At 37.8% G+C, this 25,222-nt stretch overlaps 1 protein-coding gene across 4 annotated transcripts in view; it reads right to left on the bottom strand.

Moving 5' to 3' along the window:
- TBC1D32 (TBC1 domain family member 32) overlaps positions 1-24,949 on the bottom strand; it is a 207,635-nt gene extending 182,686 nt beyond the window's left edge. For 2 of the 4 annotated variants that reach the window (XR_002343100.1, XM_013988502.2), the window contains exons 1-3: positions 24,789-24,949; positions 24,469-24,626; positions 6,538-6,699 (exon numbers count right to left, since the gene is read on the bottom strand). Coding sequence is in view for 2 of the 4 variants with exons in the window: in XM_013988502.2 (XP_013843956.2) it covers positions 6,538-6,699; positions 24,469-24,623 (317 nt within the window). In the remaining 2 variants the exon portion in view is untranslated. Of the gene's footprint in view, positions 1-3,522; positions 4,860-6,537; positions 6,700-24,468; positions 24,627-24,788 lie in introns of those variants that run through there. The other 2 variants (XM_001926894.5, XM_021088926.1) reach the window with 2 other exon arrangements.

Genomic DNA, 25,222 nt, shown 5'->3' with positions numbered 1-25,222 from the left:
ATGTTAGGAAAAGGATTCCTGAAATTAGAAGTTTGAACTGGATAACTTCTAAGATCCCTTTCAGTGCTACAGGTTTAAAGATATTAAAAAAAAACTTATAATAAATTTCTCAATTTATTAAATGTAAACTCTCAAGCATCCATACTAATATTAGACTGAGTACAAACAGAATTTTTGGGCTTTATGGAAACATAAAAATAATCTAGCCTACCCTTTATTTTACAAATAAGGAACATGAAATATAGATTATTTGAAATTTCTACAGTTAAAGAAAAAGGCATAAAGAGTTAAAGAAACACAGTGAATACTAAATTTGGAATCAGAAAACCTGGAATCGAATACTGACTACTTTACCTACCAGCTCTGTCATCATAAATAAGCTCCATTTTCCCCAACTATACCTGAAATAAAAAGAATACAATCTAGGAGCACTCTTCTATTTATTTAAATGAGATGCTGCCCAGTTCATGAATCACTGAATAAAGCCACTGACATCTAAAAATTAAAAAAAAAAAAAAAAATACAATCTAGTTGACCAAGTTCACATGGCTATGGCAAGAAATGAGGATACTACCTGAAAGTTCTTTGTAAATATAGAGCATGATAGATATGTTTATTGTTTATCACTATAATTCAAATACATTAGAAAATAAGCATTGAGGAGTTCCTGTCGTGGCGCAGTGGTTAACGAATCCGACTAGGAACCATGAGATTGCGGGTTCGGTCCCTGCCCTTGCTCAGTGGGTTAACGATCCGGCGTTGCCGTGAGCTGTGGTGTAGGTTGCAGACACGGCTCGGATCCCACGTTGCTGTGGCTCTGGCGTAGGCCGGTGGCTACAGCTCTGATTCAACCCCTAGCCTGGGAACCTCCATATGCCACGGGAGCAGCCCAAGAAATAGCAACAACAACAACAACAAAAAGACAAAAAATAAAAAAAAAAAAGAAAAGAAAATAAGCATTGAAATTTCCCTTTCTGTATATTTCTGGTTAATGGGTCATTTTTACTACATAAATCAAAGAAAGGGTAGGTAAGGCACTCTCTCTCATAGAAGTAATACAAGCTTGCTGGGGGATTTGGGTGGAAATACTAGGCTGATATTTTAAAGTTTAAACGAATTTTGGGGTTTGGTTTTTTTTTTAATTTTACTGGAGTATAGTTGACTTACAAATTGTGTTAATTTCAGGCATACAGCAAAGTAAATCAGTTATACATATATCCATTCCTTTTCATTCAGATTCATTTCCCATATAAGTTATCACACAGAACTGAGTAAATTTCCCTGTGCTATACAGTAGGTTCCCATTACCTGTCCATATTCCATATATGGTAGCGTGTATATATCAATCCCAACCCCATAATCTATCCCCCTGCCACAACCATCTTTCTCCTTTGGTAAACATAAATCTGTTTTGAAATCTTTGAGTCTATTTCTGTTTTGTAACTTCTACTATATTTTTTCTATTAAATTCCACATATTAGTGATATTACATGATGGTCATCTTTCACTAACTTCACTTAATACGATAATTTCTAGGTCCACCTGTGTTGCTACATATGACATCATTTCATGCTTTTTTATGGCTAATATTCCCATATGCATTTGTACCACATCTTCTTTATCCAATCCTCTGTTGATAGACATTTTGGTTGCTTCCACATCTTGGCTATTGTAAATATTGCAGTGAACACTGGGGTGCATGTATTTTTGAATTATGGTTTACTCTGGATAGTGGAAACTGTTTTCCATGGTGGTTATACCAGCTTACATTCCCACCAACAGTGTAGGAGGGCGCTTTTCTCCACACCCTCTCCAGCATTTATTATTTGTAGACTTTTTGATGATGGCCATTTTGACTGGTGTGAGGTGATACCTCATGGTACTTTTGATTTGTGTTTCTCTGATAATTAGTGATGAACATCTTTTCATGCACCTTTTGGCCATCTGTTGTCTTCTTTGGACAAATGTCTGTTTAGATCTTCTGATCATTTTTTAATTGGGTCTTTTTTTTTTTTTTTTTTTTAAGGACTGGACCCACAGAATATGGAGGTTTCCAGGCTAGGAGTCCAGCAACAATGCCAGATCCTTAACCCACTAAGCAAGGGCAGGGATCAAACCTGTGTCCTCATCGATATTAGTCAGATTCATTTCCACTGAGCCAGGCAGGAACTCAAAAGCTTTTCAGCTTAATTTGGTCCCATTTGTTTATTTTTGTAGGCATTTTAAAATATATTTTAATGTATGTATTATACAAATTATATAGTAGTAAATATACATAATTTCTATATGTAATTTAAAATATATAATCATATTGTTTAATATATAATTTATGTATTATATAACCACAAATAAATTTAATATAATACATATAGCTATAATGTACATATTTTAAAGTCCCAGAAATTATGAGAAAAACCTAAAAATACTAAAATGGGAAGAGGTTAGGAACAATACAGAGGGTAAACACATACAGAAAAGAACTGCTATAGAGAAAGAGTCCAGGGAAAATGCAAGTGGAAAGCAAAGGGATAGAGAAAGCAAGAAGGAATCCTAAGATACTCATTAGACTAACTGGTGAAGTACATACAGGAATCAAAGTGAGGAGGCACCAGTTTCCTCCTCTACACATTCTGAGCAGCAAGAAACAGGGATGTATATAATGAGGCCCTCTCCAGATTCATTCCAGTTAAGTATAGCCGTATGAACAACATAAACTCCCGTCTCCTTAAAACTTACAATATAGCATTTAATAAAGGAATATAAAAGTACATGTCAATGAGTTTCAGGATAAGAGTAAGGGCAATTAAAATCCATAGAAGATCTTTTAAGTTTCATATTATACACATTTCCTCCAGAAAACATTATTTTTTGAAAACCACAAACATGAATTTTTCTGCCAAAAAAAAAAAAAATCAGCAAACTAACCAAAGACAGAATAATTTTTAAATAATAAAAAAATTAAATAATAAAAAAAAGCTAGAGACCCTCAATACCAAGAGTTAAATAAACTAGACTCAAAAGTGACAACTACAGTTTTAAAAAAGCCAAAGACAGAATATGGACACCATTGAGAAGATTCCTTCATACTCGAAGAAGTTAAAATAACAAAAGTTCTATGAGATAATGAAAAAAAAATCAATTATCAATGAAAATACACATTGTGAGAACTTTCACTTATATATATGAGTATATATGATAGATCCTACAAATGAATTCTTCCACTTACAAAACTTATTTCAAAAACAAATATCAAATGTTTAATTAGGGAAGTAATCTGTAATTATTACAGCAAAAATGTTGTTAATAGATGTACTGTTGCCACATTAACCCTAAATAATTTCTAAAGAATCATCAAAAAAAAAAAAGAAAATATACTCCTTACAACTTAAAATCTTTCATCCATGATTAACAAAGCAGAAGACAAATATTCATTAAGACATTTAAAATCTTTGTGAGGTAATTATTATTATATTAATTTTTACACATGAATGAACTAAAACACAAGAAAATTAAATGGCTTACCCAGAAATAAAAAGTAATTTCCTAATAATCCCATGTAAAACTTTGCTCTTAGCATTAAAATGTTTTCATTTTCTGACTAATAAAGTGTTTTAGTCCTCTTTTTAGAGGAATTTTAATGATACTGCCAGAAACAGATTACTAGGAATTATAATAGTCTCCCCTTATCTGTGGTTTCACTTTCCAGTTTCACTTACCCACAGTCAACCAAGGTCTGAAAATATTACATGGAAAATTCCAGAAATAAACAATTCATAAATTTTAAATTATGTGCTGTTCTCAGTAAGTGATGAAATCTTGAGCCATCCAGCTCAGTCCTGCCCAGCATGTGAATCATCCCTTTATTCAGTGTATCCGGCTAATTAGTCATTAGTAGCCATCTGGCTTATCAGACCTACTGCCAGGGCATCCCAGTGTTTATGCCCAAGCCACCCTTATTTTACTTAACGATGGCTCCAAATCACAAGAGTAGTGATATCAGCAATGTGGATATTCTCTTACTATGCCTAATTTATAAACTTTACCATATTATGTATGTATGTATAGGAAAACATGTAGTATGTATACAGGGTTCGGTACTATCCATGGTTTTAAGCATCCACTTGGAGTCCTAGAATGTATCCCCCCCAGAAGAAAGGGGATTATCCAGAGATGGCTCTAGTTCTGTTTTTGCACAAAATGAAGAAATAAGAAATCTTGACCTCCATGGCTTTTAAAGTCAGTTGTCACAAAGGGAAAGAGGTCTCATCCAACATCATGAAGGAAAGTTTAACAATTTCAAAATAAGTCAGATATTAATTTTTATAATACAATAGGCTTATAATATAAGCTCATATACAGACTGCAATTAATCTAATACTGGAAAGAGGGGTATAGCTCTAGTTTCAACACCTGCCTTCAAACTGCAATAGGAAGCAACCATGATTATCCAGCATGGAGAGAAACCAGATGCCAAAGGCACTTAAAGATATCACATACATCTAACTCAGTTAACAAAGCAAATATCATACTATGTATACAAATTATCACCAAAAAAAAAAAAAATCTGTAGGATCTAAACTAAAAAGATTTTACTGTGCATAAAAATTACGTTAAATTTTTACCAGAATAAAAAAATCATTGCACTCTAGCTTCAGAAAGAATTTTTAACATCATATAACATTAATATGCTATCTATCCTAAAAATCAGAAGCTAAATAAAGCCACACTAATAAGAATGAATTATAAAGAAACTAGAGGAGTTCCCTTCATAGCTCAGTGGGAACAAATCTGACCAGCATCCATGAGAACACAGGTTCGATCCCTGGCCTTGCTCAGTGGGTTAATGTTGCCTTCAGTTGTGGTGTGGGTCACAGATACGGCTCAGATCCTGTGTTGCTGTGGCTGTGGTGTAGGCTAGCAGCTATAGCTCTGATTAAACCACTAGCCTAGGAACCTCCATATGCTGTGGGTGCAGCCCTAAAAAGAAAAAAACAAACAAAAAACAATAACAAGAAAAAACTAGAAAGCTACCCTGCCTACTTGCCCATTCTGCCCTGTACAGTCCTAAGGTCTTCTACTGTGTCACATTTCATGGGGGGGGATAGGGAAGGGGAGAACCAGACCTTCAGTTATCAGTCATTTACCAGTGTTGAAAGATAATTAAAATGAAAAATATCCAAGTAGCTGAGCTTAAACATGAGAAGGAAATTTCAAACTTACTTTCTTTTTTTTTTTTTTTTTTTTTTTTTTTGCTATTTCTTTGGGTCGCTTCTGCGGCATATGGAGGTTCCCAGGCTAGGGGTTGAATCGGAGCTGTAGCCACCGGCCTACGCCAGAGCCACAGCAACGCGGGATCCGAGCCGCGTCTGCAACCTACACCACAGCTCACGGCAACGCCGGATCATTAACCCACTGAGCAAGGGCAGGGACCGAACCCGCAACCTCATGGTTCCTAGTCGGATTCGTTAACCACTGCGCCACGACGGGAACTCCCAAACTTACTTTCATCTCAATTACTTCCGTGTCTTACACTGTTTTCTAAGTGAGAGGTAGGCATTTTGTCATGCTAACTTACTGCTCAAGAACCCATATTATTTTTCAGATTCTCTCCCATTATACGTTATTACCAGATGCTGAACACAGTTCCCTGTGCTACTTAAACGCATTTTATTAAGTAAAAGAACCCAATCTGAAATGCAACATACTAAATAGTTCCAACTATGATATTCTAAAAAAAGGCAAAACTATGGCAACAGGAAAAAAAATCAATGACTGTTAAGGGTTTGGAGGAGGAAGAATGAATAGAGCACAAAGGACTTTTAGGACAGTGATACTACTCTATATGATATTATAATGGTAGATATGTCATTATAAATTTGTCCAAACCCACAGAATTCACATTACCAAGAGTAAGCCCTAATGGAAGCTATGGACTCTGGGTAACAGAGATGTGTCAGTGTAGGTTCCTTAATGTGCCACTCTGGTGGGGAGTGTTGATAACAGGGAAGCCTTTGCATGTGTAGGAGCAGGAGGTATATGGGAAATCTCCGTACCTTCTGCTCAATTTTGCGTTGAACCAAAAATTGCCCCCAAAAAATAAAGCCTTTTAAAAAAAAAGCGAAAAGTGACGGAATAAATGACACAAGTATTTAGGGAAAAGACATTAGAGGGAGCAGAAGCAACATAAACACCAATACCCCTGAGGGAGGGGAACTTTGCTTGACCTGCTTGAGAAAGAACAAGACCAATGTGGCGGGAGCAGTGGAAGAAGGAAAATAAGAAATCAAGTAGGAGAGGGGTAAGAAGGTTCATGGTAGGCCTTGCAGACGAAAGAAGAAACTCTAAATTTTTATTTTGAATGAGATGAGAAGCCTTTAGAGAGCACTGAGTGGAAGAGTGGCATGATCTGACTCATTGCTTTAAAGAAACCTTCTGGCTGCTATGAGGGAAACAGACTGTAGACGACATGGGTTAGGGGAGCTTTCAAGCCCTGTTGGGAGAAAAATTACTTTAAAAGCTTACTGTGGGCATACTCACTCTCTAGATTCCTGAGTTCTTTTGGTAACATGCTGTACAATGGTGTCATAGCCAAATTCGTCACCCTGATTCTGATTAGATGTCCATTTTTCCATTTCGTCTTCAATCATAGGCCCCAAAGTGTTACATATATGCTGTCTCAGGTACTTCACAAATTCATAGCTAAAACAAACATTTAAAAAATAAAAGCAGTAAATATTATCAACTTATATCCAGAAAGAGTGTTAGCACAGAAAAATTTGTTACATATTCAGATTTCTTAAACTAGAACTAAATTAGTTATTCATCCAAAATCATAGAATTAATCTAGAATTTTGTTTTTTTCCAAGACACTTGGCAAAAATAACATTTTTAGATGATGGTAGAGGACAAATTTTGGGACCAATGCAAACTTTAGTAGGTTAGGAGCCTCTTCCCCCTTCTGTTTTATGCTCATATGTTTTACACATGATGCTTAAGGGTAGGGAAAGCAGTTGTTAAAAATTTTCATATTTGTTCAAACCGATGAAGAAAACCACAACAGACTAACAGTAATTATGAAAGAATAGAGATTAAGCTCCAATTGTCAGAAGAGTTTTGTGTACATTTTGAAATTGTGTACATTTTGTGTGTTTTTTTTAATATACATACAATTTTTTATTAGTGTTGGCTTACAACGTTCTATTTTGAACTGACCTACATTCTACCTAATCAGCCCTCATCTGACTATGTTCACAAGAAGTATCTTCCAATTCAATACACTGGACATTTTTCTTCATGCTGCTAGGTTGATACAAACGTTAATTCATTAGGGAGGAGGGGAATAAGATGGCAGAATAGAAGGACTGGAGCTCAACTTCTCTCTTAAAAACAACAAAATTCACAACTAAAGACTGAGCACACTTCACCAAAATGGATCGGAAACCTTAAAAAAGATACCCTACTCCAGAAGAAAAAGAGGAGGCCACATCAAGAGGTAGGAGGGGTGATTTCATGATATAAACAACCCCATACCTCCTGGGTGGGAAGTTCCACAGACTGGAAACTAAATGGTTCACAGAGACTCACCTATAGGAGTGAGAGTTCTGAGCCACACATCAAACTTTCACGTGTGGGGATCTGGCACAGGGAGAAAGAGCCCCGGAGCATCTGGCATTGAAGGCCAGTGGGGCTTGTGTGCAAGAGATCCACGGGACTGGGGGAAATGGAGACCCCATTCTTAAAAGGCGCAAACAGACTTTCACATGCACTGGGTCCCAGAGCAAATCAAAGTCTCCATGGGAATCTGGGTCAAACCTGACCACAGTTCTTGGAGGACATCCTGGTAAAACAGGGGTGAATGTGGCTTGTTGTGAAGGAAGGACATTGAAAACAAAGCTCTCAGGAATATTCAGCAGCAGTGCCTTTCTCTGGAGGTGGCCATTTTGGGAAAATCTGGCCCCAGGAGTCAGCCAGCCACTGAGAAGCTCCAGGGCAAACAACAATCCAGGTGGGATCACAGCACCACCCCTTAGTAAACAGGCTACCGAAAGATCCCTCAGGCACACAGCTGCCTCTAATCCCATCCAGAGACAAAGCCCCACCCAACAGAGGGATTAGAATAGGCTTCTCCTACCAGGGGGCAGGCATCGGCCCCCTCCCTCAGGAAGCCTACAGCAAGCCCCCATACTGACTTCAGCCACAGGGGGGCAGACATCAGAAGGAAGAGAGGCTACAACTCTATTATCTGTAAGAAGGTCATCACAACAAAAACCTATAAAAATGAAAAGACAGAGAACTATAACTCAGATGAGGAAGAAAGAAAAAAACCCAGAAAAAACAGCTAAATGATCAGGAGATTCTAAGCCTCCAGGAAAAAGACTTTAGACTGTTGATGCGAAAGAAGATGCAACACACTGGAAATAAACTGGAGGCAAAGACGGATAATTAAGAGGGAACACTGACCAAAGAGATACAAGATATAAAACTTAAACAAGAAGAGATGCAAAATACAATAACTGAAATAAAAAATTCACTAGAAGCAGCCAACAGCAGAATACAGGAGGCAGAAGAACGAATAAGCGAGGTGGAGGACAGATTAGTGGAAATTACGGATGCAAAACAGAAAAGAGAAAAAAGATTGAAAACAAATGAAGAGAGTCTCAGAGAACTCTGGGACAACGTGAAACGCACCAACATCCATATTATAGGGGTGCCAGAAGGAGAAGAGAGAGAGAAGGGGACAGAAAAAATATTCCAAGAGATAATAGCCAAAAACTTCCCTAAGGAATCACTCACTCAAATCCAGGAAGCACAACAAGTACCATATAAAATAAACCCAAGGAGGAACACCCCGAGACACATACTAATCAAACTGACCAAAATTAAAGACAAGGAGAAAATCTTGAAAGCACCTAGGGAAAAGAAACAAATAACATACAAGGGAACCCCGATAAGGCTATCGGCAGATTTCTCAGCAGAAACTCTGCAGGCCAGAAGGGAGTGGCATGATATACTCAACGTGATGAAAGGAAAAAACCTCCAACCAAGATTACTCTACCCAGAAAGGCTCTCGTTCAGATTTGAAGGAGAAATCAAAACCTTTACAGATAAACAAAAGCTGAGAGAATTCAGCAACACTAAACCAGACTTACAACAAATACTAAAGGAACTTCTCTAGGCAGAAAAGAACAAGAGAAGAAGGAAAGGAAAAAGAGCAGCAAAAACAAATCCAAAGTAATAAATAAAATGGCAATAAGAACATACATATCAATAATTACCTTAAATGTGAATGGATTAAACGCCTCAACCAAAAGACAGAGACTGGCTGAATGGATACAAAAACAAGACCCATATATATGCTGTCTTCAAGAGACCCACTTCACTTCTAGGAACACATACAAATTGAAAGTGAGAGGATGGAAGAAAATATTTCATGCAAACGGGGATCAAAAGAAAGCTGGAGTAGTAATACTCATATCAGGCAAAATAGACTTTAAAATGAAGACTATTTTAAGGGACAAAGAAGGACATTACATAATGATCAAAGGATCAATCCAAGAAGATGTTATAACAATTTTAAATATCTACACACCCAACACAGGGTCACCACAATATATAAGGCAACTGCTAACAACCTTAAAAGGAGAAACTGACAATAACACAATCATAGTGGGGGACTTTAACACCCCACTTACAGCAATGGACAGATCAACCAGACAGAAAATCAGTAAGGAAACACAGGCCCTGAATGATGCATTAAACCAGATGGACTTAATAGATATTTATAGGACATTCCATCCAAAAGCAACAGAATACACATTCTTCTCACATGTAGAATGTGGACATGGAACATTCTCTAAGATTGATCACATCCTGGGCTACAAATCCAACCCTGGTAACTTTAAGAAAATTGAAATCATATCAAGCATCTTTTCCGACCACAACGTTATATGACTGGAAATCAACAACAAGAAAAAAACTGCAAAAAACACAAACATGTGGAGACTAAACAACATGCTACTACAACAGCCAATGGATCACTGAAGAAATCAAAGAGGAAATTAAAAAATACCTAGAAGGAAATGACAACAAAGATATGACACTCCAAAACCTATGGGATGCAGCAAAAGCCGTTCTAAGAGGAAAGTTTATAGCAATACAAGCCCACCTCAGGAAACAAGAAAAAGCTCAAATAAACAAGCTAACTTTGCATCTAAAGCAGCTTGAGAGAGAAGAACAGACAAGACCTAAAGTTAGTAGAAGGAAAGGAATCATAAAGATCAGAGCAGAAATCAATGAACTAGAAACAAAAACCATAGAAAAGGTCAATGAAACAAAAAGCTGGTTCTTTGAAAAGATCAAAAAAATTGATAAGCCCCTAGCCAGACTTATCAAACAAAAAAGAGAGAGGACTCAAATCAATAAAATGAGAAATGAAAAAGGAGAAATAACAATGGACACCACAAATACAAAGGATCATAAGAGACTACTATATGCAACTATATGCCCATAAAATGGAAAACCTAGAAGAAATGGACAAATTCTTAGAAAAGTACAATCTTCCAAGACTAAACCAAGATGAAATAGAAAAGATGAATGGACCCATCACAAGAACTGAAATGGAAACTGTGATTTAAAAACTTCCAACAAACAAAAGTCCAGGACCAGATGGCTTCACAGGAGAATTCTATCAAACATTTAGAGAAGAGCTAACACCTCTTCTTCTGAAACTATTTCAAAAAATTGCAGAGGAAGGGATACTCCCAAACTCATTCTATGAGGCCACCGTCACCCTGGTACCAAAACCAGACAAAGATTCCACAAAAAAAAAGAAAATGACAGGCCAATACCACTGATGAACATCGATGCAAAAATCCTCAACAAAATACTAGCAAACCGCATCCAACAATACATTAAAAGGATTGTACATCATGATCAAGTGGGATTTATCCCAGGGATGCAAGGGTTCTTCAGTATCCGCAAATCCATCAGTGTGATACACCACATTAACAAACTGAAGAATAAAAACCATATGATCCTCCCAAAAGATGCGGGAAAAGCCTTTGACAAAATCCAATACCCATTTCTGATAAAATCCCTTTAGAAAGTGGGCATAGAGGGAACCTACCTCAACATGATAAAGGCCATATAGGACAAACCCACAGCAAACATCATTCTCAATGGTGAAAAGCTGAAAGAATTCCCTCTGAGATCAGGAACAAGACAAGGATGTCCGCTCATTTGCCACTACTCTTCAACATAGTTCTGGAAGTCCTAGCCATAGCAATCAGAGAAGTAAAAGAAATAAAAGGAATCCAACATGGAAAGGAAGAAGTAAAACTATCACTATTTGCAGATGACATGATACTATACCTAGAGAATCCTAAAGACTCTACCAGAAAACTGTTAGAGCTCATCCATGAATTTGACAAAGTTGCAGGATACAAAATCAATACACAGAAATCGATAGCGTTTCTATATACTAACAATGAAAAAGCAGAAAAGGAAATTAGGGAAGCAATCCCATTTACCATCACATCCGAAAAAATAAAATACCTAGGAGTAAACCTACCTAAAGAGACAAAAGACCTGTACTCTGAAAACTACAAGCCACTGAGGAAAGAAATCAAAGATGACACAAATAGATGGAAAGATATACCATGCTCGTGGATTGGAAGAGTTAATATTATCAAAATGACTATACTACCCAAGGCAATCCACAGATTCAATGCAATCCCTAGCAAATTACCAAGGACATTTTTCACAGAACTCGAACAAAATACTTTAAAGTTTGTTTGGAAGTACAAAAGACCCAGAATAGCCAAAGCCATCCGGAAAAAGAAAAATGGACCTGGAGGAATCAGGCTCCCGGACTTCAGACAATACTACAAAGCAACAGTCGTCAAAACTGCATGGTACTGGCACAAAGACAGACATATAGATCAGTGGAACAGGATAGAAAGCCCAGAAATTAAACCTACACACCTACAGCCAACTAATCTATGACATAGGAAGCAAGACTATACAATGGAGAAAGGACAGCTTGTTCAATAAGTGGTGCTGGGAAAACTGGACAGCCACATGGAAAAGAAGGAAATTAGAACACTCCCTAACACCATACACAAAAATAAATTCAACATGTCAAAGACCTAGATATAAGACCAAACACTATCAAACTCCTAGAGGAAAACAAAGGCCACTCTCTGACATCAACGACAGCAACATCTTCTCAGATCCACCTATCAGAGTATTGACAATAAAAAGAAAAATAAACAAATGGGACCTACTCAAACTTCAAAGTTTCTGCACAGCAAAGGAAACCCTAAACAACACAAAAAGACAACCTACAGAATGGGAGAAAATCTTTGCAAATGAATCGACTGACGAGGGATTAATCTCCAAAATTTATAAACACTTCATACTACTCAATACCAAAAAAAAAAACAACCCCATCCAAAAATGGGCAGAAGATCTAAACAGACAGTTCTCCAAAGAAGACATATGGATGACCGAGAAACACATGAAAAGATGTTCAGCATCACTCATTATTAGAGAAATGCAAATCAAAACCACTACGAGGTATCACCTTACACCAGCCAGAATGGCCATCATCAAAAAGTCTACAAACAGTAAGTGCTGGAGAGCATGTGGAGAAAGAGGAACCCTAGTACACTGTTGGTGGGATTGTAAATTGGTGCAACCACTATGAAAAGCAGTATGGAGATTCCTCAGAAAACTAAACATAGAACTACCATTTGATCCAGCAATCCCACTCCTGGGCATCTATCCAGAGAAAACCACGACTCGCAAAGACACATGTACTCCGATGTTCATTGCAGCACTATTTACAATAGCCAAGACATGGAAACAACCTAAATGTCCATCGACAGAGGAGTGGATCAAGAAGAAGTGGTACATATACACAATGGAATATTACTCAGCCATCAAAAAGAACGAAATACCAGCATTTTTAGCAACATGGATGAACCTAGAAACTATCATGCTAAGTGAAGTCAGCCATACAATGAGACACCAACATCAAATGCTTTCACTGACATGTGGAATCTGAAAAAAGGACAGACTGAACTTCTTTGCAGAACAGATGCTGCTTCACAGACACTGAAAAACTTATGGTCTCCAGAGGAGACAGTTTGGGGGTGGGGGGATGTGCTTGGGCTGTGGGATGGAAATCCTGTGAAATCAGATTGTTATTATCCTTATACAACTACAGATGTGATAAATTCATTTGAGTAATAAAAAAATGAAAAAACATAAAAAATATAAATAAAAATAAAATTCATTTGCCAACTCAGACAATATAGCAAATACGAGAGGGCAAGTGTTCTAAAAGTGAACAATTATTTTATGTTTTGCTGAAAATAAAGTGCAATGATTATAATATCATAATTTAGAAAGGTTAAAGTTTTTGTAGCCTCATAAATCACAAAGATAAGGAGTTCCATTACGGTTAGCTGGTAAAGAACCCAACTAGTATCCATGACAATGTGTGTTTGATCCCTGCCTCCCTCGATGGGTTAAGAAGCCGGCATTGCCATGAGCTGTGGTGTAGGTCGCAGACAGGGCCTGGATACTTCGTTGCTGTGGCTGTGGGGAAGGCTGGAAGCTACAGCTCCAATTTGACCCCTAGCCTGGGAACTTAGATTTGCCACGAGTGCGACCTTCCTTGAGAAAAGACAAAAAGAAAAAACAAACTACAAGCTGTAGGGAAATGCCCATCAAAACCACAATGTGAGTTCCCTGGTGGCCTAGAAATTAAGGATCCAGCATTGTCACTGCTGTGGCTCTGATTACTGTTGTGGCACAGGTTTGTTTCCTGTCCTAGGAAATTCCACAGGCCGACAGGGCATGGCCAAAATAAATAAATAAATAAATAAATAAATAAATAACAAAGATACTTTTGAATAGTTCATTTTTAATAAACGCAACCATTTTCAAGACCTGTATTTTGAATATATCACTGTATAAAGAGCCTTGAATACTGTAGTCAGGAAATCAAGGACAGCCTGAATAATTTTCTTTATACACTTATGAATCCATCATGGTATCCAGCATATAATCTTCAGTCCAATATTTATGAAATGACTGTATGTCAAGAATAGCCACTTCACCCAGGTAGCCAAAGGATTTCATTTTCAATTTTAACTGCTTTTGATTGGCATTTCCTGTCCTGACCATTTCTCTTTAACTCTGAACACATAGTTCCTTCCTGGAAGCCCCATGAATGCTTCAGTAAGGTAAGCAGCAGGCCTACTGTAGACAGAACAGGTGCCAAAAGTCAAGCAGAGATATTTGACATGAAGCTATGTAGTATTAGAGCAAAAATCCAGCTAAATGACACTTTAGCTGGACTGGCCCTGGGCAAGTCTGTTTTCTCATCAGTAACTTAGAAATGATCTGTTTATTTCATTCCGCTATTTTAAATTAAGGAGGCAACAGACAAGAAACTTGTAATCAACAAAACTAAACAAATCAACAAAATCATTGTAAACAACAAAACTAAAAAGAATGAGGAGTTCTGTCATGGTGCAGCAGAGACGAATCCGACTAGAGATCCTGAGGTTTCGGGTTCGAACCCTGGCCTTCCTCAGTGGGTTAAGGATCCGGCGTTGCCATGAACTGTGGTGTAGGTCGCAGATGCGGCTCAGGTCTGGTATTGCTGTGGCTCTGGCGTAGGCCGGCAGCAACAGTTCCAATTCGAACCCTAGCCTGGGAACCTCCATATGCTGTGCAGGTGCAGCCCTAAAAAGACAAAAAAAAAAATATGATATTCTCAACTCCTGTACCTTCGACTTCAGATTCAACACAAACAGGTGATTTATTTAGCTCTCTTCAGCCAAAATGACTCTCCAGAAAGCAGCCCTGTATAGGCATATCTCATTTTACTGTACGTTGCTTTATTGTGCTTCACAGATATTGTTTTCTACGAATTGAGAGTTTGGGGCAACATTGCATCAGAGCGAGTCTATCAGCACCAGTTTTCCAACAGCATTTACTCACCCTGTGTCTCTGCCACAATTTGGTCATTCTCCCAACATTTTAAACTTTCCCATTATTATTATATTTGTTACTGTAATCTGTGATCATTGATTTTTGATGTTACTACTCTAACTTGCTGAAGGCTCAGATGATGGTTAGCAATAAACAATTTTTAAATTAAGATATGTGCATTTTTTTCTACATGATGCTACTGCACACTTAACAGATTACAGCATAAACACTGCTTTTATATAGGCACTAGGAGCCCCCCCGCCCAAATCATATGACTTGCTTTCGGCAATATTTGCTTTATTGTGGTGGTCTGGAACCAAACCCAAAATTATCTCTGAGGTATTCCTATATACTAACTGCCTTCTGGACAAGGCTACTTTATGTTTTTTCACCATCAAACAACAAAACCAAAACCAAGTCTATCATCCTACCCACCCACTCACAAACCATCTTCTCTTCTGACATACATCTTTGTTAATGGAACCATCCTTCAATCAGATACCTACATATAGTCTCAAACAAGCTTCTCCATTAAGTCCCAAATTCAATTAGTTAGAAAGCTCTGTAATTCTATAAATTCTTCCTCCACAATTTCTCTTTCCTTTCCCACTGCTACAGGATTAATGTGCACACCTTTGTAACAAGCTAAAAAATTCCAAGAGCACTATTTATTCTTTTTTTTTTGTCTTATCAGGTCCACACCAGCAGCATATGAAGGTTCCCAGGCTAGGGGACTAATTGGAGCTGTTGCTGCCAGCCTACGCCACAGCCACGCCAGATATGAGCCGCATCTGTGACCCATACCACAGCTCACGGCAATGCCAGATCCTTAACCCATGAGTGAGGCCAGGGATCGAACCCACAACCTCACCGTTCCTAGTTGGATTCATTTCCTCTGCGCCAAAACAGGGACTTCCCAAGACCCCTATTTAGTCATCCTATACATCAGTGGTTCTCAAACAGTAACATAGATCAGAATTACGTGAAGGGCTCGCTTAAAACACAAACTGCTGGGCCCCCCTCTCAAAGCTTCAATTCAGGTACACTGTGGATCCAAGAATTTGCATTTCTAATAAGTTCTCAGGTGATGCTGATGGTGATGCCAATGCCAATGCTGCTGGTCCCAAGACCACAATCTGAGAATCACTGATTTAGAGAGATTCTGTATTCAGATGGCTTTTAAACTAGTCTACATTCTGGGAACTCTGATCAGCAGATTCCTACTCAATGAAGGAGTATTAGCCCAAAATATTAATGAATAAATATATATTTGGTTGCTTTACATTGAAAATATTTAAAATATGGAGGTATCATTTTATAATCCTTTGTATTAACTGACTTATTCAATTAACAGACCAAGCATCAATATCAATAACCTAGGATCAACAGGTCCTATCATATTTTTAGGAATCATGTAGAATTAGTTCTTAATTTTAGCTTATCAATTACATATCCTCTCTACGCTTCCATTTTTTGCATCTATAAAATGGGAAAAGCATCTATCATGGAATATCACAAAAATTCTAATTAATATATGCTCTGCCTGCACCTAACACAGGACCTGGTATAATTTTAACAATAAGTGGTGGCTAATACTACTATCATTATTAAATTTAAGACACATTTTGCCATTGACATTTAGAGCCTCTTAGATCCCAATTTATCCTACCGGATTTACGTCTACTGTTCCTTATACATCTCCAACATGCCCCATGTTTTCTTTTCCCAATTCCTTTGATATTATTTCATCCACTTAGATTGTTTTACCATCTTCACCCCCTAAGTAGGATCATTTTCTAAAACCTAAAATGCTACCTTGTGATAAAGCCTCCCCTAGTTCTCCCAAACTTGATATTCTTTCTCTCATAAGCTCCCATAGTATTTTGCCCCTCTCGATTAGCAGTCAAAATAGTTTGTCTTGGAGTTCTCATAGTGGCTTAGGGGTTAACAAACCCCACTAGTAATGATGAGGTTGCAGGTTCGATCCCCAGCATGGGTTAAGGATCTGACTTTGCCAAGAGCTGTGGTGTAGGTCGAAGACGAGGCTAGGATTCCACGTTGCTGTGTCTGTGATGTAGGCCAGCAACTGTAGCTCCCATTGGACCCCTAGCCTGGGAACCTCCATAAGCTGCGGGTGCGGCCCTAAAAAGACAAAAGACAAAAACAAAAACAAAACAAAATAGTTTGTCTTGTGCGTAGGTAGTCATGTGCCCTGCTTTAGCCTCTGCTTGCTCCTGATCACATCGAAGCCCAGATTTTTATATTCTTTATATCAATGAGGATAGGACAAATTCACTTATCAGTGTATCAGCTGCAATACCTTGTACAATACCACTGGGCTGAAATATAGCACCAGGGAATAGTCTGTCTCTTCATTTCCCAACATCAGTGACTAATAGCTTGAATTTCTAAACATCTGTTTCAGTGGTTAATGACTACTAATAATTTCCAATAACAATGCACTATAATGAGCCCCCTTCACACATGGTCTCTTATTCCTCCTGTATTCCTCTCTGTGTGAAAGGGTAGAATAGAGCAAAAAGAACTCCCCTCTTCCCGACCACCCACCACATTTCTGGCACTAACATTATTTTTTAGGACTCCTCAACTGACACTATGCTCTTTTACTTCTCCATCTAGTGGTCTTTAATTTCTCCATCTTCTGTCTCCACACCCACCCACTTTATCATATCTGACCAGTCACCAACACTTGATAATATCTCCTGTAGATCCTTTGGCTTCATCACTTCCTCCTTTTTTCCTGTTTCTACCAATCAATGCAAAACCACATCACTTTACAATAGTCGCATTCTTGCTTATCTTCTTACTTTTACTATCTTCCCTTCCATAGTTACCCTGAACCCTGTAGTCATACTGGTCCTCAAAAGTCACTGATTTCAGTAATTCTGATTTAGGCCATTTTACTCATACCAACACCTCTGCCATAACAGGGATCAGAATTGCCTGAAGGGCTTACTTAAAACACGAGCTGCTGGGTCCCACTTTCAGAGCTTCGAAAGTAGCTCACACCTCATACACACAATGTCTCAATAAATATCTGTTGTATTTAAAACTGACATTGGCTGCCTATTATCTTTCAAACATAACGTTCTTGCCCTGGAGTTTAAATACCTAATCAATCAAGCATCTTTATCACAGTATCTCCATTTAAATGAGACCACACTTAATATTCTCCCACAACTAAACATGTTGATTTGCATATAGGAAGGGACTTTAAAATGACTGCTATGTGCTAGACTCTGTGCTAAGTACTTTACTAATATTGTCGTTTACCATATGAGATAGGTAAAATAGATGAGGACAGAGTGAAAAAGTAAAGAGCCTTGTTAAATTCAAAAACCTTATTCCAAAATCCATGTCATTCCCACAACCTCACACTTTCCCAAAAATGTAAAAATTCCAAAAATATTTAAGTAGTAAAATAAGTCATTCTGAGTGGTAAATTGAGATTGGGACGGGAAATAAATAAATGTAATATTCATTCTTACCGATTTGTATACTAAATGCATTTCTTTCATTTAAGGAGATAAATCTATTATACTTTATTTTCTCAAAATTAGAACAGGTATATTAAATTTAAAAGTATATTAATTTCCTTAAAATTTCTTTTAAGTTATTCATTGAATTTACTTTTAAATGTTTAATATTTATATTTAATGTTTAGCTAGTAACTTCTAAGTTTTAAAGACCTAGGTATCTAAGAACAACTGCAGGAAAGACAAAGTTATTTTGTAAACTTAATGTCCTGCGATATTAGATCTAAATATCAAACACGAATTTTCAGAAATACTCCAAGAAAAACAAAACCCCAAACTTACTAAATCGTATGTCATAGAAAACAACCTCTAATCATCATCCAAGCAGTTGTTGCTTCTTTTGGTGATTCATCACTAACTTGCACTATTTGAAGATCCTCCCTTATACAAGCAAACTTCTCATCTATTTTAAATACTAACTTATTTATTTCTTAGCATATTTCAAATTATAAACCAAATCTTGGAAATCCTGGCATACTCTAAACAAAATGGTGAAAAGTTACACAGGCAAGAAGTAGATTAAAAGATTAAGGTTTTAAGAGGATCCTTTAAGGATGTTCTTAATTTTTTAACATTTGACAATCTCTACACTGCTTCCAAAAACACACAGTTGCCTCAAAGTTACAGATGGCATATGTGCACAACATCTAAAGAGCCAAAAAAGATGTGTGTTCTCCACCAAAACCATCCCACCACAGCCAGGAAACCTTTGAATAAAGAATTAGAATATCTGACATTTCAATACCTTAAAGGTACCACTGCTTTCTTTTAGATGGCTTTGAAAATGAAAATGGATATAAATAATCCTTTCAGCACAGTGTGATGTCACATGTAGCCTCTTACTACTGGGAAAGAGAAAAGTGAATGTGGAAGAAAGTTCAGAGAGGGATGAAAAGTCCCTAAAAACAATCCTGCCCAAGGCTAGTCATTTGGACACATCCATTTTCCTCCAAATCTCTGAGCTATTCATTGGGACATGGAAGGTGGGGCAACCCTGAGTTACTTTCCTGAAACTGAAAGAGCCTTTCTGAGGATGAATTCTATATCCCACTATCAACACCTACTTTGGAATGGCAGATTTATCCTTATTTCTTAGTTTCATCAGCCTCATCTCAGACAACTAGGAAAAATGAATATTTAACTAAAAAAATATAACTTTTGTTTTGCTTTGTTTAAAGCCCAACCTTCAAGTAACAAAAATGGTATTTTCATAATTAAGGCAGTAAGGAAATATAATGCAAACCCATTAACAAAATGTATTTAACAAAGTTAAGACAATAGCATTCTAAAATAAAAGACATTTTTAAAAAACTGCCCACTATTAGCTAGCAGTTGTGAACAGCAAAAATGCTGGGAAAATTTTTATTTTATATTTTGCTTCTTTTTACGGCTGCATCAACAGCATATGAAGATCCCAGGCCAGGGGCCGAACTGGAGGTGCAGCTGCCAGCTTACACCACAGCCACACCAACTTGGGATCTGAGCTGCATATTCGACCTACACTACAGCTCATGGCAACACCGGACCCCCAACTCACTGAGGGAGGCCAAGGATTGAACCCATATCTTCATGAATACTAGTTGGATTTATTTCCCCTGCGCTATAATGGAAACTCCCAGAAAAATTTTTAAATCTGCTCTTTGGAAACATAAATAACCACATGCTTTTTCCTAATGACATCATTTTTACCTACAACCACAACAACTTCCAAAAGACCCCATTCTAAATGCTTCAAGGTATTGATTCATCTACTGCATTAAATTAACCCAAGGACCCCAAGTCTGAATCTTGCCTTAATGGGTGACTGCTATTTTCAAATGAACATTTTATTTAAGAAAAAAGACCTCCAGGGAGGGTAAGGCCCTCTATCATGGGAGGACTACCTGGCTGCCTATGCCCTTAGGATGCTCTACTGACTCACTGATCATTGGAAAATTCTGAGAGGCTCCAATCCCAAATTAGGGAAAAGTGTCATTTCTTCAAGTGAGCCCTTCTACTCCTTGGGTAAGAGTAATCCAAGTCTTCAAATTCTCATCCAACAATTCATTTTGTGTTGGTTCTTTTACCATCTGAATTCATGGCAATACCCCATGAAATCCTTGAAGTAATGCTGTTCTTCTATAATGATGTCCCAGGACAGACAATTATTGTTGCTATGGGCTGGGAGAAATACTTGTATAAAATTATGTACTGTGTTGCCTTCGTTGTAATCCTGATGGTATCATGCCATCCACATGCTCTTACAAAGTCTACAACTAATCCAAAAGATCATAACTACAGATTTTTAAATCAACCTATTGCATGATTTTTAGAAATCACTCAAAATTATAGCTATATTCTTGTGATGTATAAAATAAAATCCCTGGATGCCTAAAACAGACTTTGAAAAAAGGTCCTATACTTACCTCAGGAATTACAGATGTTAAGGAGTAGACAGGTAAAGTAATGCAAGCCATGTGTGAGAGAGAAATGGCTTCAGGTCTTCGCTGCTTTTTTTTTTTTTTTTTTTTTTTTTTTGTCTTTTTAGGGCCTCACCGGCTGCATATGGAGGTTCCCAGGCTAGGGGTCTAATCGGAGCTGTAGCCGCTGGCCTATGCCACAGCAATGTCAGATCCAAGCCGTCTGCAATCTGCACCACAGCTCATGGCAACACTGGATCCTTAACCCACTGAATGAGGCCAGGGATCGAACCCACAAGCTCACGGTTCCTAGTCGGATTTGTTTCCGCTGTGCCACGATGGAAACTCCCTTCACTGCTACTTTCAAAGATAAGAGACAGTTTGGATCTTTTAAAGGAACTGTATAGTTTAAGGTAAAAATACAAAAGCAGCTATGGAAGCAGAAATAGTCTAGGGCAGCTGCACTATAGGGCAAAAACCCAGATAGGACTGTACTATGTACACAATGGTTTCTCCCCAAATGACTACATTTTCCTCCCACTTTATTACACTACCTGAAACTCCATCATTCGTGGACTCAATTGTCTTAACAACCATCTTCTTACAAAAATTCCAGTAACTTAGAGATATCAGTTTCCCTTATAAATCGGTTTAGTAAGATTCCTTTTCTTGCTAATATACCATGACAACATCAGGTGAACTGAATGAACCAATGTTCTGATTGAGGAGATGGGATGACAGATAATTCTGACATATGAAACATTTTGAGAAGCAACATATACCTAAGTGACTCAAGAACATTTGCTCTTGAAGGAGAGTTAGGTCAGTGAATAGGGAGAAAAATGAAAATATGAGCATATGCATCAAATGACAATTAGGATCTCATCAAACTCTGAGATTCTAAATACTATGAAAATACCAAGCACAAGCATTTCCTCCTCTTTCCTCTTTCATAAGGAGTTTCTTCCTCCTAAGGCAGAGATCTAAGGCTAGTGCAGCTAATATATGAATTTTACTATCTATACTTCTAAGACTACCAACTATTCAAACATTTTTAGGATTATAAATCTTATAAAACTATAAACTTGTTGTAATTTCAATGGGCCTGGATTTTCTTTTAGGTCGGCCACAAGTAAACCTCCAATGGTAAACATTAATATGCAAGTTAATCAGCAGGTATTTAATCTAATGAACTGTTGAAGAGTAAATTATATCATTACAATAGTCATTAGAGCACTGAGAGGAACCAGAATGACCCAACTTTAACTTGAAGAGAATTTTTTTTTTTTTTCGGTTTTTAGGGCCACACCTAAAGTTCCCAGCGCTTCCAAATCAGAGCTGCAGCTGCCAGCCTATGCCACAGCAACTCGGAATCTGAGCCTTGTCTGTGACCTACACCATGGCTCATGGCAAAGTCGGATCCATAACCCACTGAGCAAGGCCAGGGATCAAACCCACATCCTCATGGACACTAGTCAGATTCATAACCCACTGAGCCACAACAGGAACTCCCTGAAAAGCACTTTTTTTTTTTTAAATTGACAAAGATAAAGCAATACAGGCAAATGCGTATCCTTAAATGTTTACATTAAAAACTAAGAAAAGTTGCAAATTAATGACCTAAACATTCATCACAAAAGTTTAAAAAGTTTCTCAAGAAGAGAAGAAAGAAGAGTATAATTTTTTTAAAAAACCATAAAAATACATAATAGGAAAATCATAATAGAGAGGAAAATCAAAGCTAACAGCAAGTTCTTTGAAAAGACTAGTAAAATTGACAAACCTCTAGCAGAACAGATCAAAAACAAAAGAGGGGGCAAAACTGAAAAACAAGAATGAAGAAAGGGACAGCTATAGATACTAGAAATATTTTTAAAGTAATAGGATATTAATTTTAAAAAAACTTTATTTAAATAAATTTGAAAGACTATATTAAACAAATTCCCAGAATACGATCCTAGCAAAAAAACCAATAATTCACAAATATTTTAAATAAGTATTTGCATGTGAAATGAAATCCCAAATCTAATGCTTGACAGGGATTTGTGTGAGTAAATTGGTATCAAGTCAGTATACAAAATACTAATGACCAAACCTGAATTTGAGAAAGTTGCAGTTTTTCTATGTCCCACTGTTAAGAAATAAACCAAAAGCTAACCAATAAAAGCTGGTCTCTGGTACCTCCAAAATAAAAAAATGTAATTGTGTAATATCAGCTATTAGTAATGGACTTAATGAAGAAATAAACAAGAAAATCTGGAAAACACAAAAGAAACCATATGTATAACCAGGGACGCTAATTAAATTAGAAACTCTATATTAACAAGAATTCCTTCCACACTTTTTAAAACTCCCTGGAGAATCTGGTGAAAATTGGAAATCCTCCCCCCATAAAACTCCAAGTAAACACAAACTTTTGCAAAGACTATTAAAGGGCTCACGGACCCCCTGGTGCCCACATATGAAACCTGTAGGAGTTACAGATAAGTACTTCAGGGCACCCAAATGCCAGTAAAAATAACACACACAAAAAAGTTAAACGTCATCTTCTGAGAGTTCAAAATAAAAGGCAAACCATCAATTAAAAATATCCCTGCTACTGGAGTTTCCCTCTTGGAGCAGCAGAAATGAATCCAACTAGGAACCTTGAGGTTGGTTTCCTGTTCCATCCACGGCCTCACTGAGGGTAGACCCGCAGCAACAGCTCAGATTCAATCCCTAGCCTAGGAACTTCCATATGCCGCGAATGCGGCTCTGAAAAGACAAAAAAATCACTGCTGCTAATAATAAACTGAGGCACCTGGAGGCAAACTTTTCAATGGAGAGGCTTAATATAAATTATATATATGAATCAAATAAAAAAACAAAGGTATCTAAAGAAACATATGCTTTAAGATTTACCTCAAATGGTGCCTCTCATTAAACTTCCTATTTCTCCTGCTCCCAAACCCAGACCACTCTAAACTTCTATGGGCATTTATATTTCTGACATGTATCACAGACATTTGAGTAATACACCTTAATTAATCCCTTTGTAGAAATTTAGGCTAGTCTATGGGGAGTTAACAATCCCACTCCAGTATTCCTGCAGGGCTCAGAATGGATAACTGTTGCAGTCACTGAAATGTAAAATCAGCAAAAGAACAGGGATATTGGGAACTCAGGGTTTTTAGGTGTAGTGACAGAAAACCCTTGAGATAATAGAATTAATCTTAAATGAACGGGAATACTTTACAATTAATGTTCCTTTACAATTAACGGTGTCTGGGAGAAAAAAAAATAATTAGGATATGTTGGTTGCGTCAGTAAAAACAAAGAAGAGGCCGAAGCTTTGGAAAACAGAAAAAGAATAAAAAATAAATTCGGCATTTGGGGAAACAAACGAAAACATGAACCTTCAACTTGGGCGCTCTTTTGTCAGTAATCACATGAACCTTCATTAACTGCATTTGAACCTTTTCTGAATCAGCTGTTTCGTTTGCTTAAGACATCAAAACCAATTTTACTTGTGAAAATTTTCATCAGTTTCCTCCAGATGTAAGAGGATCTCCTCGGCGCACTCCAGGGACGGAGCTCCTGTGATTTTCTCCTTCACGCTGTGGAACAGCTGCCTCAGCATCGCCTGCAGCATCGCTTGGTCCTCACCGGAGAAATGAGCCATCCTCTGTCAATATCAACCACAGCTATGAGGGTCCGAGGACCTCTGTGCCCTGCGCATGCGCGCCCCCACCCAGCCCCCTGCTTGCGCTCAGCGCCGTTCCCCGGGAGACCGCGGGCTTGGGGGTGGGCCTGCGCTGCTGGAGCATCGTTGGGGAAAACAAGTTACCTTGCTTTGACGAAGCGAAAGTCCGCGAGGTCCCGCCTTTGGAAGTCGTTGTTGCCGGCCTGCTCTACCAACGGAGTTCAAGCTGCCCCTACTAACTGCAAAAAATATCCCAAAGGCTTTACGGGTGGACCTGACGGCGGACGTCAGCGCTACGGGTGACGTCAGTACGTTGACGTGACTTCCTAGGTGGGAGGGAGTGCCTCTCGACTACATTACGGGAGCTCCTAGAGAAAGTTTTAGGTACGCCTGCTGAAATGGTTTTAGGTAGGAGGGGAAAAGGGAGTTCAGAGAGAAAAGGGTTACGTCTGTTAACTCCTACCCTTTACCAAGCACCTTGCTAGGGAGTGTAAAGAGGACGACGCTCTCACAACCTAATAGACAAGAAGTCAGCGATTACAACACAGAGCAAGTAAATGTTATGCTAGAGAAATGCG

The sequence above is a fragment of the Sus scrofa genome, chromosome 1, assembly GCF_000003025.6.
Source record: "Sus scrofa isolate TJ Tabasco breed Duroc chromosome 1, Sscrofa11.1, whole genome shotgun sequence".
NCBI lineage: Eukaryota > Metazoa > Chordata > Mammalia > Artiodactyla > Suidae > Sus > Sus scrofa.
The sequence above is the reverse complement of the archived record's forward strand: the minus strand, read 5'-3'. Positions and strand labels throughout refer to the sequence as shown.